At 51.1% G+C, this 17,547-nt stretch overlaps 1 protein-coding gene across 1 annotated transcript; it reads left to right on the forward strand.

Moving 5' to 3' along the window:
* Positions 1–5,666: 5,666 nt before the first annotated feature.
* On the forward strand, positions 5,667–16,451 carry LOC121862515 (proline-rich protein 36-like). Its single transcript, XM_042360821.1, has 8 exons — positions 5,667–5,893; positions 5,981–6,141; positions 6,542–6,740; positions 7,099–7,269; positions 11,579–12,118; positions 12,662–13,094; positions 15,380–15,658; positions 16,257–16,451. The coding sequence occupies exons 1-8, from the start codon at positions 5,667–5,669 to the stop codon at positions 16,449–16,451; spliced, it is 2,205 nt and encodes a 734-aa protein (XP_042216755.1).
* The last annotated feature ends 1,096 nt before the right edge of the window (positions 16,452–17,547 follow it).

Raw genomic sequence — 17,547 nt, forward strand, 5'->3', positions numbered from 1 at the left:
TCGATGACTGTACGATCGACTGGTGACAGTTACTGAGTGGGTGATTATTATCAGCTGGTCACAACATCTTTGTACTTTACTTTCAAACTTGCTAAACAATCATCCTTCGGACTGTTTGCTTTTTACCTAAAATTTCAACCTTTTATGATCTAGTGGCAGAATGATTATCGCATCGAGCTGACAACCCGTCGTTCCCCAATTCAAATTCCCATTGAGGAGGCACAATGTCGAGTCAGGTCAACACAGGTCAGTACTGGATGTATAACAATATTCCCACCGATTTGTCGTACAAATCCAATTGGTTCATAAATACCTAGACCACAGATGAAGATATAAATATGGTACCTCATCCCAACCTGTGTGACGCCAAGCCCAAGCGGAGGACGTCCTGGGCTGACTCATACATTCTATGATTCACCACATCATACTAGCTAGTATAGCTCACACTGTACATCACAATATAAAATAAATAATGACACTATTCCGTGCAAGATCATGGCGTAGAAATGTGAAGGGATTAATATTATTATAATTATCATTAGCATTAATTTTTTATCATTTTATAAGTAAAAGTGTTTCTTGCATAATTATACGTGTGCGATACATACATATATATATATATATATATATATATATATATATATATATATATACACAATCAACACCTCAACCCGCCAGGATTCGAGCCCTGACACGACTGCTAGCCGACCGAGAACGCTAACCGCTGGACCTGGGATAATCAAAAGCAGTCCTGAGCTTTGTTATATTTCACAAGCCTGTTCAACGAGCTTAGGCGCCGTGAACCTCTAATGGGGACTAATGAGAATATATATATATATATATATATATATATATATATCTGAACAAACCATTTATGAAACATGCTTGATTTTAGCAAGAACAAACCAATGAGCGTACCAACCTATAGTCTAAACTTTAATTTAAAAGTGGTATTTCAAAAAATAAATCCCTGTTAAGCTGGACCTCAATAACCCACAAATCTGGATAACCAATACCAATTTGCCAACAACACAGTTCCTAGGCAAATTTTCGAGAACTGCTCATAGAAGAACCAATCAATATTTATAACATGATAATGAGTGTCTGTAAAGTCCCTGTGTATTATGTAAAAATAATGCTAATTTTAAATTTATCTTGGAAGGATGTGTCTCGTGATTAATGTGCACGAACGTGTGTTAGAACTCGTAGGATTTAGGGCAAGAGGTGCGAAAAGATTAAAAAAAACACTCTTAAGACAATTTCACACATCCGGACCTACAGACAAAGCAATGCGTGAGTTGGCAAATCGAAAAGAACATGTTGTGTTGAAGATGATTTAACACCTATAGACTTTCAGGTACACAACTGCGGGCACAATCTGTCATCTACTTCCGAGTCATATACTGTATATGATTGGTTTATTTCGAATAATGCTGCTGTTCATCATATATTATGTCTGAACCACAAATAAAAAATAAATAAATAAAACTTCACCTAATAATCTTCGAGTACCGATATGCTAGATGCTGGACATTGCCAACTCACACACAGTATCACTTTCGACTGAGTGTAACCAAAGCAGCTGTTCAGAAGATAAAAATTAACATTAAAAAATAGGAGGCGCCACGTTCAAGTTATAAGTAAATTACACGGAGAGAATTATCGTAGAAGAGCCGCCGTGTTTGAACACGTGGCTCACATTCTCTTCAGCAATGAGAGAACTTTCGTCTCATTTGGTAAATTTAATCGACAAAACTGCCGTATATGAGATGGTGAAAAACCAACTGAGTTCTACAAAAGGGAAAGAGATTCTCCTCAAGTTAATGTCCAGATAAGTATGACAAAGAAAGAGATTTACGGCACTATTTTCTTAACACGAACTGTTTATCTTGACATGCTTCAACAATTTCTAAAGCTCCAGCTTCTCGCAAATAACATTCTCAAAATCATTGGATTGGTGGAATCAAACCTGGTACAACACGATCTCTGAACCTAACACTTCTACACCGCATGAGGTTTTATAAATCTGAGATGTACAAAACAGTTGTAGACGTCACTGATTTTGTGAATCCGCGGAAATGCGGCAGTGAGATCCACAACTGGTAGTGAATGTTCGGTAATGCTGCCAATAGAGTTAGCTTGTACATACACTAATGGCGTTAAAGTCAATTTTAATATAAATATATAATGGAATGATCCATTAGTTTGTGGCAACCAAAGGTAAATAAAGATGGAACCGAGATTTTAACATACCATCCAGCTTAGAACACAAGGAGTATTCCACACATTCACTTTGGTTAAGTGAGAGTTTATGTACTGTATTTCAAGCTCGGGAAAACCCTTCCTGAAAAAAAAGGTTTAAGTCAGGAAGCCAAACCCGGTTTAGCTAGGAGTAAGGCAAACACTGGAGGTTTTTTTCACACTTTCGTAAATATCAAGTTTTTTAGGACCCAAGCTCACACCTAATAATAACTCTATTTTCTTGGTAAGCGGATAGATTTGCCACAATAACTACTGTAGTACTATAAGCATTATCGTTATACGTCTACTTTACAAGGGGACTGCGGCGACCAAGTGGATAAAGGGCTTGCCTCCTGTCCTATGGGTCACTGGTTCGATTTCTGTATCAACATTTTCCCTAAGGTTTATTTATGCCGCATCTCTCATATTAAAATTTCCTGTAACTAGATAATTTTGTTTCTATTTTTTTCTTATTTCCAAATTTTCCTTGTTCGTGATTTTCGATGTTTCTGTTCTTTTTTTTCTTTTTTTTTTTTTTACCTTGTTTCAATTTTCCCTTTACTAAATTTTCTTCCTAAATTGTCGTAATTTCTCAATTTCCATTTGTTTTAAGTTACTGGTTTCTGAATTTCCCTTGCATTTTTACATTTTAAATTTCCCAATCATAATTTTCCGTTTTTATATATTCCATAGTTCTAAATTGTCATTTACTTCCAAAAACCAATATATTTCTAAAATTTCACTTAGTTTTCTAAATTTTCCTTCATTTACCGTACTCAAATATTTTCCACGTTTCTAAAGTTCCTTGTTTCCCTACATTTTCTTTCATACTGTATTCTTACTTAACTAAGTTTTCCTTAATTATATATTTCCTCAATTTTCAAATTTTTCATCGGGTTTCAATTTCATCAAAACATCCTGGTTTACACTATCTGGTCCGTCGTTTTTGTGAAATTATTCTAAAATTAACAACAAATTTGTTTCAGTAATTGATACAACTTACTCGACATTCCACTGAATATTCCACCACTATGATATTCTAAACATTCAATTGATATTAAGTTACTTTTCATCTCTGCGATCGTTCTAAACACTCACTTAACATTTGCTATTATTGTTCATCACCGTTAATCTGTTATCATCTGAACATTCAATATCACTTCCCACTCATACATTTCCGTAGGATTACGTTCTCATTTTAAGCCGCTGTTACCTTCTTAACATTTATTTCTTCCATCTTTGAATCTCCGCACCTCGTCTTTATCAGTTTATCCTATAGTCAGTGACGTCTTTCTTAGCTCTCTGCCACTTCCCAAACAATGATAATATTTTCTTAATTACAATATTTTCATTAAATAAATCTTCCAATCTTCCACTCGATATTTCTTGATATATATATATATATATATATATATATATATATATATATATATATATATATATATATATATATATATATATATATATATATATATAATGCATTTTATTATTTTTTCCTAATGGTACAATATTCAACATTTATCTTAAAAATTGCTTGGGATTTCCTTGTATCTTTACTCTGTATTTGAACATTATTTTCGCCGTAACTCCCTGTCAACTCCTTCATCCACCCCGACTAAACCACAGCCTACCCGGTTTCCATATGTCTAAGTATTTAATTTTCAATTTATTCTGTAAACAACTAAGTACTGTACCCAGAAACTCACCGGCAACACCAATGTCACATAACACCTTCCGTCAGGGTATGGTATGACTGTACATACATACACATTCTTTCTTTTATAAGCCCTCTTATATCACATAACACAAGTGGTAACATAACCAGTAGCCATAGCCGTACACTGGCGCATTTCTTCCACTTATCTTTCGTTCTGTTTGTAAGTCAGAGAGGTCCCTTAAGATATACTGTATGTCTTTGGTCTAACTCTAACACATTAATGGTTTACCCAGAAGCCACTGAACAGTTTAATACACCACATCGACCATTTGCATAATTTTTAATATTCTTCTGTTCTTTTGATCGCACAAACAACACAACCTAATCGAAATTAATTTTACGTTTTCCCTGCATGAGAATTGTTGAGCCTCGTCTGTGCTCACTCTTCTACTTAACTTGCATGACCTGTTCTTACATTTTAACACAAGAATACACCACTAAAATTAATTTCCTAGTTATTATATAAAACAAAATCTAAACATAATCATTCTTCTACTTCCTAACATTTGAACACAGTGTAAACTTACAACACACAACTGTAACCTAACCCTACCTCACCAAACACAACTGTAACCTAACCTAACCTAACCTAACCTAACCTAACCTAACCTAACCTAACCTCACCAAACACAACTGTAATTAAGAGCCATTGTGTTTGTTGTTACAAAATTGAATATAATATATAGACTTACTTTTTAATATGTGATGAACAAAGAGCGGATTGTGGAATGAATGCCGGAGTGTCTCTGAGTGAGGCTCCTTTAGTTATACCAGGGTGGAGGTAGGACGTTGTTGGGAAATAGGAAGGTGTACAGGAAGTTGAAGGAATGAGGAAAGAAAGGAGTATGACTGAACGAAGAAGGATAAGGAGAGAGATAAGAAAATAAAGGTCAATACAGTATACGAAAGAGAGGAATTGAAGAAGATTAGATAACGTCAACATTATCGTGATGATCGTGTGTGGGTGACGGAGGAGAGGGAATAGGTGGAAAAGGCTTAAGAGAAAAAAGGGGGATAGAAGCAATGACGAGAGGATGAAGTTGACGGAGGAATAAGAAAGGAGAAGAGGGTGGATGAGGTATGGAAAAAAGGAACGGGAGGGAGGCATAGAAAAGGAAAGAAGGATAGGAGGAACCGAAGAGAGGAGGGTGTTGGAGTAGGCATGTAAGAGAGGAAGGGAAAGGAGACATGTAAGAGAGAGTGGCTTAGAAGTACGGGAAGGGAGGTGAGGGTGGTGAGGGTGCTTGGCAAGTGGCCGGCAGCAGCAAGTAGAGCGAGGACTCCCACGTCCCTGGTCCTTACCTGCAACACAAAAGGAAATACGCCAAGTTAGTCCCATTCCACACACTTCCCCTTCCACCACGCTCTCCTTTAACACCTTAAGTCTCCCACATCACTGTTAGTAATTAGTGTCCCTACAAATTCACAAGAGGGAGGCACCAATTAATTGATTACAAAATCAATCAATTGTTACCTCCCTCTACAGTATATTATAGATTTTCACCACCAAGATGGTCACCTCCACACATACTGTACATCCCATATATCGCAATAATGAACCCGTGTCTCCCACATACCACAGTAGAAATGATGATGAAATAACGAAAATCTGTATTACCTACGGGAAGGTACAGTACAATTAGTGACATAACACCTCAACAAAGTGCAGTGACGTAACCCAGCCTAAACCCTCGCGCGGCCGTGAGGGATGGCCGCCCATGACCATGAACTAAGTTACACCCGTGTCCTCAACAAGGCTACACCGCAGTCTTCAACAAGGCTACACCTGTGTCCTCAACAAGGCTACACCCGCGTCCTCAACAATGCTACCGCGTCTTCAACAACGCTACACCCGCGTCCTCAACAAGGCTACACACGCGTCCTCAACAAGGCTACACCCGCGTCCTCAACAAAGCTACACCCGTCCTCAACAAGGCTACACACGCGTCCTCAACAAGGCTACACCCGTCTCAACAAGGCTACACCGCGTCCTCAACAAGGCTATATCCACGTCCTCAACAGGCTACACCGCACATCCTCAACAAGGCTACACCGCGTCCTCAACAAGGCTACACCGCGTCCTCACAAAGGCTACACCCGCGTCCTCAACAAGGCTACCCGCGTCCTCAACAAGGCTACGCGTCTTCAACAACACTACACCCGCGTCCTCAACAAGGCCCCGCGTCCCTCAACAAGGCTACACCCGCGTCCTCAACAAGGCTACACCGCGTCCTCAACAAGGCTACACCCGCGTCCTCAACAAGGCTACACCCGCATCCTCAACAAGGCTACACCCGCGTCCTCAACAAGGCTACATCCCGCGTCCTCAACAAGGCTACACCGATTCCTCACCAAAGGCTACACCTGCGTCCTCAACAAGGCTACCCGCGTCTTCAACAAGGCTACACCCGTGTCCTCAACAAGGCTACACCTGATTCCACAACAAGGCTACACCGATTCCTCAACAAGGCTACACCTGATTCCTCACCAAAGCTACACCTGCGTCCTCAACAAGGCTACACCCGCGTCTTCAACAAGGCTACACCGTGTCCTCAACAAGGCTACACCCGATTCACAACAAAGGCTACACCAACGTCCTCAACAAGGCTACACCCGCGTCCTCAACAAGGCTACACCCGCGTCCTCAACGAGGCTACACCCACGTCATTAACAAGGCTACCAGCGTCTTCAACAAGGCTACACCCGATTCACAACAAGGCTACACCAGCGTCCTCAACAAGGCTACCCGCGTCCTCAACAAGGCTACACCGCGTCCTCAAAGGCTACACCGCCTCCTCTACAAGGCTACACCGCGTCTTCAACAAGGCTACACCGCGTCCTCAACAAGGCTACACCCGCCTGCCTCTCAACAAGGCTACCCGCGTCCTCAACAAGGCTACACCCGCCTCCTCAACAGGCTACACCCGCCTCCTCAACAAGGCTACACCGCCTCCTCAACGAGCTACACCCGCGTCTTCAACAGGCTACACCATCGCGTCCTCAACAAGGCTACACCCGCCTCCTCAACAAAGCTACACCGCGTCCTCAACAAGGCTACACCGCCTCCTCAACAAGGCTACACCTGCCTCCTCAACAAGGCTACCGCCTCCTCAACAAGGCTACACCCGCGTCATCAACAGGCTACACCCGCGTCTTCAACAAGGCTACACACCGCGTCCTCAACAAGGCTACACCCGCCTCCTCAACAAGGCTACACCGCGTCATCAACAGGCTACACCCGCGTCTTCAACAAGGCTACACACCGCGTCCTCAACGGGCTACACCCGCCTCCTCAACGAGGCTACACCAGCGTACTCAACGAGGCTACACCCGCGTCATCAACAAGGCTACACCCGCGTCTTCAACAAGGCTACACCCGCGTCCTCAACAAGGCTACACCGCCTCCTCAACGAGGCTACACCACGTGCTCAACAAGGCTACACCCGCGTCCTCAACAGGCTACCCGCCTACTCAACAAGCTACATCCGCCTCCTCTACAAAGCCACACCCGCCTCCTCTTAAAGGCTACACCGCCTCCTCTACAAAGCTACACCGCCTCCACACAAGGCTACCGCCTCCTCTACAAGCTACACCCGCGTCCTCTACAAAGCTACACCCCCTCCTCTACAAGGCTACACCCCGCCTCCCTCAACAAGGCTACACCCGCCTCCCTCTACAAGGCTACATGCCGCATCCTCTACAAGGCTACACCCGCCACCTCTACAAGGCTACCCGCCACCTCTACAAGGCTACACCCGCCTCCTCTACAGGCTACACCCCCCTCCTCTACAAGGCTACACCCGCTCCTCCACAGCTACACCGCCTCCTCTAAAGGCTACACCCTCCTCCTCAACAAGGCTACACCTGCCTCCTCAACAAGGCTACACCCGCCTCTCTACAAGGCTACACCCGCATCCTCTACAAGGCTACACCCACCCCTAACAAGGCTACACCTGTCTCCTCAACAAGCTACACCCACCTCCTCTACAAGGCTACACCCGCGTCCTCAACAAGGCTACACCCGCATCTTCAACAAGGCTACACCCGCGTCCTCAACAAGGCTACACCTGCCTCCTCTACAAAATACACCCGCCACCTATACAAGGCTACACCCGCCACCTCTACAAGGCTACACCGCCACCTCTACAGGCTACACCGCCACCTCTCTGAGCTACACCGCCTCCCTCTACAAGCTACACCGCCACCTCTACAAAGCCACACCCGCCACCTCTACAAGGCTACCGCCTCCTCTACAAGGCTACCGCCACCTCTACAAACTACACCCGCCACCTCTAAGGCACCCGCCTCCTCTACAAGGCTACACCCACCTCTACAAGGCTACACCCACTACACTACACCTCCTCTACAGGCTACACCGCCACCTCTCTCTAAACTACACCTGCCTCTACAGGCTACACCTCCTCTACACCGCCACCTCTACACCTCTCTAAGCCACCCGCCTCTCTAGGCCACACCGCCACCTCTGGGCTACACCCACTGCCACCTCTCTAAGGCTACACCGCCTCATCTACAAGGCTACGCCTCCTCTAGGCTACACCGCCACCTCTACAAGGCTACACCTGCCATCTCTCTAAAGCCCACCGCCTCCTCTACAAAGCTACACCACCACCTCTACAAGGCTACAACCGCCACCTCTACAAATACACACCTCTCTAGGCTACCTCACACCGCCTCCTCTCAAAGGCTACCCGCCTCCTCTGGCTACACCCGCCTCCTCTACAAGGCTACACCCACCTCCTCCTACAAGGCTACCACCTCCTCTACAAAGGCTACTCAACAAGCTACACCCCTCCTCTAAGGCTACACCCGCATCCTCTACAGGCTACCACCTCTACAGGCTACACCACCTCCTCTAGGCCTCCTCCAACACGCCGCCTCCTCTACAAGGCTACACCACGTCCTCCAAGGCTACCCGCCTCTCCCAGTTTCACGCCTCCTCTGAGCTACACCCTGCCTCCTCTACAAGGCTACACCGCCTCCTCAACAAGGCTACGCCCGCCGCCTCTACAAGGCTACGCCCGCCTCCTCTCAAAGGCTACACCGCCACCTCTACAAGGCTACACCCGCCTCCTCTACAAAGGCACCTCCTCCTCAACAAGGCTACACCGCCTCCTCCACAAGGCTACACCACCTCCTCTACAAAGGCTACACCCGCCTCCTCTACAAAGGCTACACCTCCTCAACAAAGCTACACCCGCCTCCTCTACAAGGCTACACCCGCCTCCTCTACAAAGGCTACACCTCCTGAGGCTACCCCCTCCTCAACAAGGCTACCCGCCTCCTCTACAAGCTGCCTCCTCTAAGCTACACGTCCTCCTCAGGCACACACCACGTCCTCAAGTACACCCGCGTCCTCCTAAGGCTACACCGCCTCCTCTGCATCTCACCAGCCACTCTGAGGCTACACCGCCTCCTCCACAAGGCTACACCGCCTCCTCTACAAACTACCACCCACCTCTACAAGGCTACGCCCGCATCCCTTCAGAGATACACCCCACCTCCTCTACAAAGCTACACCCCGCCTCTGGCTACACCAACCACCTCTACAAGGCTACACCGCCTCTCTACAAACACCACCTCCCTATACAAGGTTACCCCTGCTCCTCTACAAGGCTACACCCGCCCTCCTCAAGGCTACACCTCCTCTCCCACAAGGCTACACCTCTCCCACGCCTCTCCTCTACAGCTACACCCCTTGCTCCTCTAGGCTACACCCGCCTCCTCTACAAGGCTACACCGCCTCCTCTAAGGCTACACCACGCCTCCTCTAGGGCTACACCCGCCTCCTCTACAGGCTACACCTGCCTCCTCTACAAGGCCACCGCCTCCTCTACAAGGCTACACCCGCCTCCTCTACAAAGGCTACACCCGCCTCCTCTACAAGGCTACACCGCCTCCTCTACAGTACACCGCCTGCCTCCTCCCACCAGGCCACCACTCTCTGCAACACCACCTCTCACAAGGCTACACCGCCTCTCCTTAACCTGCCTCCTCAACAAGGCTACACCGCCTCCTCTACAGGCTACACCCGCCTCCTCTACAAAGCTACAACCGCCTCCTCTAAGGCTACACCGCCTCCTCTACAAGGCTACACCCGCCCACCTCTAAACGCTACACCTGCCTCCTCTACAAGGCTACACCCCTTCCTCCTCTAAGCTACACCTGCCTCCTCAACAAGGCTACACCCGCCTCCTCAACAAGTACAACCACCTCTCTACAAGTACACCCGCCTCCTCAACAGGCTTCAGTTCCTCTACAACACGCACTCCTCACCTCTCTAAGCTACACCGCCTCCTCTACAAAGGCTACACCTGCCTCCTCTACAAGGCTACACCACCTCACCTCTACAAGGCTACACCCACCTCCTCTACGCTACACCGCCTCCTCTACAAAGCTACACCCACCTCCTCTACAAGGCTACACCGCCTCCTCTACAAACTACCCACCTCCTCTACAAGGCTACACCCGCCTCCTCAACAAGGCTACACCGCCTCCTCTACAAGGCTACACCCCTGCCTCCTCAACAAGGCTACACCCGCGTCCTCAACAAGACTAACCCCGCCTCCTCAACAGGCTACACCGCCTGCCTCCTCCCAACAGGCTACACCTGCGTCCTCAACAAGGCTACACCCGCCTCCTCAACAAGGCTACACCCGCCTCCTCTAACAAGGCTACACCGCGTCCTCTACAATGCTACACCCGCCTCCTCTACAAGCCTGCACTGCCTCTCAACAAGGCTACACCACCTCCTCAACAAAACTACACCGCCTCCTCAACAAGGCTACACCTGCCTCCTCTACAAAGGCTACACCCACGTCCTCATTTTCCCCCACCCTACAAGGCTTCCACCTGCCCTCAACAAGCTACCCTTACTCCTCTGGCTTCCACCCACTGCCTCTATAGGCTACACCCTGCCTCCTCTACAAACTACACCCACCTCCCTCTACAAGGCTACACCCGCCTCCTCTAAGCTACACCTCCTGTGCCACCTCTCTACAAGGCTACACCGCCTCCTCTGGCTGCCTCCTCTACAAGGCTACACCCCTCCTCAACAAGGGCTACACCCGCCTCTCCTCTACAAAGCTACATGCATCTCTAGGCTACCGCCACCTCTGCATCACACCTCTCTCTGAGCTACACTCCTCAACATTTCACCACCTCCTCTACAAGGCTACACCCGCACGTCCTCAAAAAGGCTACACCGCCTCCTCTACAAGGCTACACCGCCTCTCTACAAGCTACACCCACCTCCTCTACAAAGCTACACCGCCTCCTCAACAAAGGCTGCACTCACAAAACTACACCCGCCTCCTCTACAAGGCTACACCACCTCACCACAAAGGCTACACCGCCTCCTCCTCTACACCTCCTCAACAAAGTACACCGCCTCCTCAACAAACTACCCGCCTCCTCTACAGGCTACACCACCTCTCCTGCAGGGCTACCCGCCTCCTCAACAAGGCTACACCCGCCTCCTCTACAAGGCTACACCCGACTCCTCTGGGGCTACACCCGCCTCCTCTACAAGGCTACACCGCCTCCTCCTTAAGGCTACACCTGCCTCTCCTCTACAAGGCTACACCCTCCTCCTCTCTACAGGCTACCCACGTCCTCCACAGAGCTACACCCGCGTCCTCTAAGCTACACCCGCGTCCTCCACAAGGCTACACCCACCTCCTCTACAGGCCACCAGCCACCTCTCTGCATGTTCACCTCCTCCACAAAGGCTCACCCGCCTCCTCTACAAGCTACACCACCCACCTCTACAAGGCTACGCCCACGTCCTCTCAGGCCACCGCCACCTCTAGGCTACACGCCATACACGCTGCCTCCTCTACAGGCTACACAGCCACCTCCTACAGGCTACCCACCTCCTCTACAAGGCTACACCGCCTCCTCAGGCTACCCGCCTCCTCTACAAGGCTACACCCGCCTCCTCTACAAGGCTACACCCGCCTCCTCTACAAGGCTACCACACCCGCCTCCTCTGCTACACCCGCCTCCTCTACAAGCTACACCACCTCCTCTAAGCTACACCCGCCTCTTCAACAAGGCTACTCGCCTCCTCAACAAGGATACACCGCGTCCTCAACAAGGCTACCTACCTCCTCAACAAGACTACACCGCGTCCTCAACAAGGCTACACCCACACCTCCTCTACAAGGCTACACCTCCTCCTCTACAAGGCTACACCAGCCTCCTCAACAAGGCTACACCTGCCTCCTCTAAGACTACACCGCGCCTCCTCAACAAGGCTACCCACCTTCTCAACACAGCTACACCGCCTCCTCAACAAGGCTACACCTGCCTCCTCTACAGGCTACACCCACCACCTCTACAGGCTACACCCACCCCCCTCTACAAGGCTACACCAGCCACTCAACAAGGCTACACCCGCCTCCTCTAAGGCACCACGTCCTCAACAAGGCTACACCCGCCTCCTCTGAAACTACACCGCCTCCTCTACAAGGCTACACCCCTCCTCTACAAACCACCCGCCTCCTCAACACCACCTCCCTCTACAAGGCTACACCACGTCCTCCCACAAGGCTACACCTCCTCCTCAACAAAATACACCCGCCTCCTCTACAAGGCTACACCCGCCTCCTCTACAAAGGCTACACCCGCGTCCTCAACAAGCTACACGTCCTCAACAAGGCTACACACCCGCCTCCTCCTAAGCTACACCCGCCTCCTCTACAAGCTACACCCGCCTCCTCTACAGGCTACACCGCCTCCTCTACAAGCTACACCGCCTCCTCTAAGGCTACACCGCCTCCTCAACAAGGCTACACCCACCCACTCCTCTACAGGCTACACCCTCTCCTCTACAAGCTACACCTGCCTCCTCTACAAGGCTACACCCGCCTCCTCTGAGGCTACCACGTCCTCAACAAGGCTACACCGCGTCTTCAACAAGGCTACACCCGCATCCTCTCAAGCCCACCCGCCTCCTCAACAAGGCTACACCGCGTCCTCAACAAGGCTACACCCGCGTCCTCAACAAAGCCACCCGCGTCTCAACAAGGCTACCGCCTCCCTCTACAAGGCTACCCGCGTCCTCAACAGGCTACACCCGCGTCCTCTGCAAAGGCTACACCGCGTCCTCAACAAGGCTACACCGCGTCCTCAACAAGGCTACACCCGCGTCCTCAACAAGGCTACACCCGCCTCCTCTACAAGGCTACACCCGCGTCCTCAACAAAGGCTACCCGCCTCTCCTCTACAAGGCTACCGCGTCCTCCAACAGGCTACACCGCCTCCTCTGCAAGGCTACACCCTCCTCTACAAGGCTACCACCCTCCTCTACAAGGCTACACCCCGCCTCTCTACAAGCTACACCCGCCTCCTCTACAAGGCTACACCCGCCTCCTCTACAAAGGCTTCACCCGCCTCCTCTACAAGGCTACCCACCTCCTCAACAAAGCCACACCCGCCTCCTCTACAAAGCCCTTACTCCCCTCAACAAGGCTACCACGCCTCCTCTACAAGGCTCCACCCGCGTCCTCTACAATGCTACACCTCTCCTCTACAAGGCTACACCCGCCTCCTCAACAAGGCTACACCGCCTCCTCTACAAGGCTACACCCGCGTCCTCCTATAGAGCTACACCCCGCCCTCCTCTACAAGGCTACCACTCCTCTACAAGGCTACACCCGCTCTCTACAGGCTACACCCGCCTCCCTCAACAAGGCTACACCACGTCCTCTAGACTACACCCGCGTCCTCAACAAGGCTACATCCACTTCTCCTCTCTAGGCTACACCGCCTCTCCTACAAGGCTACACCTGCCTCCTCTACAAGGCTACACACCCCGCCTCCTCTACAAGCTACACCGCCTCCTCAACAAGGCTACACCACGTCCTCTACAAGACTACACCCACGTCCTCAACAAGGCTACACCCGCCTCCTCTACAAGCTACACCCGCCTCCTCAACAAGCTACCCACCCCCTCCTCCCAACAAGCTACACCATCCTGCAAACTACACCCACGTCTCTACAATGCTACACACCCACCTCCTCCTACAAAGCTACACCCGCCTCCTCAACAAGGCTACACCCGCCTCCTCAACAAGGCTACACCCGCCTCCTCAACAAGGCTACACCGCCTCCTCTACAATGCTACACCGCCTCCTCTAAAGCTACACCGCCTCCTCAACAAGGCTACACCGCCTCCTCAACAAGGCTACACCGCCTCCTCTACAAGGCTACACCGCGTCCTCTACAATGCTACACCCGCCTCCTCTAAGGCTACACCCGCCTCCTCAACAAGGCTACACCCGCCTCCTCTACAAGGCTACACCGCGTCCTCTATAGAGCTACACCCGCCTCCTCTACAAAGCTACCCTGCCTCCTCTACAAGGCTACACCCGCGTCCTCTACAAGACTACACCTGCCTCCTCAACAGGCTACACCCGTCCTCTAAAGACTACCCGCCTCCTCAACAAGGCTACACCCGCCTCCTCTACAAGGCTACACCGCCTCCTCAACAAGGCTACACCCGCGTCCTCAACAAGGCTACACCCGCCTCCTCAACAAAGCTACACCCCGCGTCCTCAACAAGGCTACCCGCCTCCTCTCAAAGGCTACACCCGCGTCCTCAACAAGGCTACACCCGCCCTCCTCAACAAGGCTACACCCGCGTCCTCTACAAGGCTACACCCGCCTTCTCTACAAGGCTACACCGCGTCCTCTACAAGGCTACACACCGCCTCCTCAACAAGGCTACACCCGCGTCTCAACAAGGCTACACCAGCGTCCTCAACAAAGGCTACACCCGCGTCCTCAACAAGGCTACACCCGCGTCCTCAACAAAGTTACTGCGTCAACAAGGCTACACCCGCCTCCTCTACAAGGCTACACCGCCTCCTCTACAAAGGCTACACCCGCGTCCTCAACAAGGCTACATCCGCGTCCTCAACAAGGCTACACCCGCGTCCTCTACAAGGCTACACCAGCGTCCTCAACAAGGCTACACCCGCGTCCTCAACAGGCTACACCCGCGTCCTCAACAAGGTTACACACCAGCGTCAACAAGGCTACACCGCCTCCTCTACAAAGCTACACCGCATCCTCAACAAAGCTATAATCGCGTCCTCAACAAGGCTACACCACTCGTCTCTACAAAGGCTACACCCCGCGTCTCAACAAGGCTACACCCGCCGTCCTCAACAAGGCTACACCCGCGTCCTCAACAAGGCTACATCACGCGTCCTCAACAAAGGCTACACCGCGTCTCTACAAAGGCTACACCCGCGTCTCAACAAGGCTACACCCGCCTCCTCAACAGGCTACAACCGCCTCCTCTACAAGGCTACACCCCTCCTCTACAAAGCTACACCCGCCTCCTCTACAAGGCTACACCGCCTCCTCTACAAGGCTACACCGCCTCCTCTACAGGCTACACCCGCACGTCTTCAACAAGGCTACCTCGCCTCCTCAACAAGGCTACACCCGCGTCCTCAACAAGGCTACACCTACCTCCTAAACAAGACTACACCCGCCGTCCTCAACAAGGCTACACCCACCTCCTCTACAAAGGCTACACCCGCCTCCTCTACAAACTACACCAGCCTCCTCAACAAGGCTACACCGCCTCCTCTACAAGACTACACCCCGCGTCCTCAACAAAGCTACACCCACCTTCTCCAACACGGCTACACCCGCGTCCTCAACAAGGCTACACCCGCCTCATCTACAAGGCTACACCCACCACCTCTCTACAGGCTACACCAGCCCTCAACAAGGCTACACCCGCCTCCTCTACAGGCTACACCCGCGTCCTCCAACAAGGCTACACCCGCCCTCCTCTACAGGCTACACCGCCTCCTCTACAGGCTACACCCGCCTCCTCTACAAGGCTACACCCCGCCTCTCTCAACAGGCTACACCCGCCTCCTCTACAAGCTACACCCACTGTCCTCAGGCTACACCGCCTCCTCAACAAGGCTACCCGCCTCCTCTACAAGGCTACACCGCCTCCTCTACAAGGCTACACCCGCGTCCTCAACAAGGCTACACCCCGTCCTCAACAAGGCTACACCCCCTTCTCCTCTAGGCTACACCCGCCTCCTCTACAAGGCTACACCCTCCTCTACAAGCTACACCGCCTCCTCTACAAGGCTACACCCGCCTCTAGCTACACCCGCCTCCTCAACAAGGCTACACCGCCTCCTCCTACAAGGCTACACCCGCCTCCTCTACAGAGCTACACCCCGCCTCCTCTACAAGGCTACACCCGCCTCCTCTACAAGGCTACACCCGCTCTCCTCAACAGGCTACACCCGCGTCCTTCAACAGGCTACACCGCGCTCCTCAACAGGCTACACCCGCCTCCTCAACAAGGCTACACCCGCGTCCTCAACAGGCTACCCGCGTCCTCAACAAAGCTACGCGTCCTCAACAGGCTACACACGCCTCCTCTACAAGGCTACACCCGCGTCCTCAACAAGGCTACACCCGCCTCCTCTAAAGGCTACACCGCGTCCTCTACAAGGCTACACCCGCGTCCTCAACAAGGCTACACCCGCGTCCTCTACAAGGCTACACCCGCCGTCCTCACAAGGCTACACCCGCGTCCTCAACAAGGCTACACCGCGTCCTCAACAAGGCTACACCCGCGTCCTCAACAAGGCTACACCCGCGTCCTCTAACAAGGCTACACCCGCGTCCTCAACAAGGCTACACCCGCGTCCTCAACAAAGGCTACACCCGCGTCCTCAACAAGGCTACACCCGCCGTCCTCAACAAGGCTACACCCGCCTCTCTACAAGGCTACACCCGCGTCCTCAACAAGCTACACCCGCCTCCTCTACAGGCTACACCTGCCTCCTCTACAAGGCTACACCCGCCTCCTCTACAAGGCTACACCGCCTCCTCTACAGGCTACACCCTACTCCTCTACAGGCTACACCACCCCTCTCTCCAGGCTACACCCACCTTCTCCTCTCTGTTCCACCGCCTCCTCAACAAGGCTACCCGCCTCCTCAACAAGGCTACACCCGCCTCCTCAACAAGGCTACCACCACCTCCTACAAGGCTACCGCGTCCTCTACAATCTTCCACCCGCCTCCTCTCAGGCTACACCCGCCTCCTCCTCAAGGCTACCACCTCCTCTAAAACTACACCACGTCCTCTATAAGGCTACCACCTCCTCTACAAGGCTACACCGCCTCCTCTAGCTACACCCCACGTACTCTACAAAGCTACACCTCCTCAACAAGGCTACACCACGTCCTCTACAAGACTACACCCCACGTCCTCAACAAGGCTACACCACCCCTCCTCTACAAGGCTACACCCGCCTCATCTACAAGGCTACACCACCCTCCTCTACAAGGCTACACCCCTCCTCTACAAGGCTACACCCTTTCCTCAACAAGGCTACACCACGTCTCTAAGACTACACCCGCGTCCTCAACAAGGCTACACCCGCCTCCTCTACAAGGCTACACCTGCTCCTCAACAAGGCTACACCCGCCTCCTCTAACAGAGCTACACCCAAATCCTACAAGGCTACACCCGCGTCTCTTCCAATGCTACACCCGCCTCCTCTACAAGGCTACACC

This window comes from Homarus americanus, unplaced genomic scaffold (genome assembly GCF_018991925.1).
Source record: "Homarus americanus isolate GMGI-L3 unplaced genomic scaffold, GMGI_Hamer_2.0 scaffold31037, whole genome shotgun sequence".
In the NCBI taxonomy this organism is placed as follows: Eukaryota; Metazoa; Arthropoda; class Malacostraca; order Decapoda; family Nephropidae; genus Homarus; species Homarus americanus.

Coding starts and splice junctions, on each gene's coding strand:
- LOC121862515 (XM_042360821.1), top strand. CDS start 5,667: ATGGCCGCCCATGACCATGAACTAAGTTACACCCGTGTCCTCAACAAG. Junction 5,894..5,980: donor CTACACCCGTCCTCAACAAG/GCTACACACGCG, acceptor CGTCCTCAACAG/GCTACACCGCACATCCTCAA. Junction 7,270..11,578: donor CTCAACGAGGCTACACCAGC/GTACTCAACGAG, acceptor TCCTCTCTACAG/GCTACCCACGTCCTCCACAG.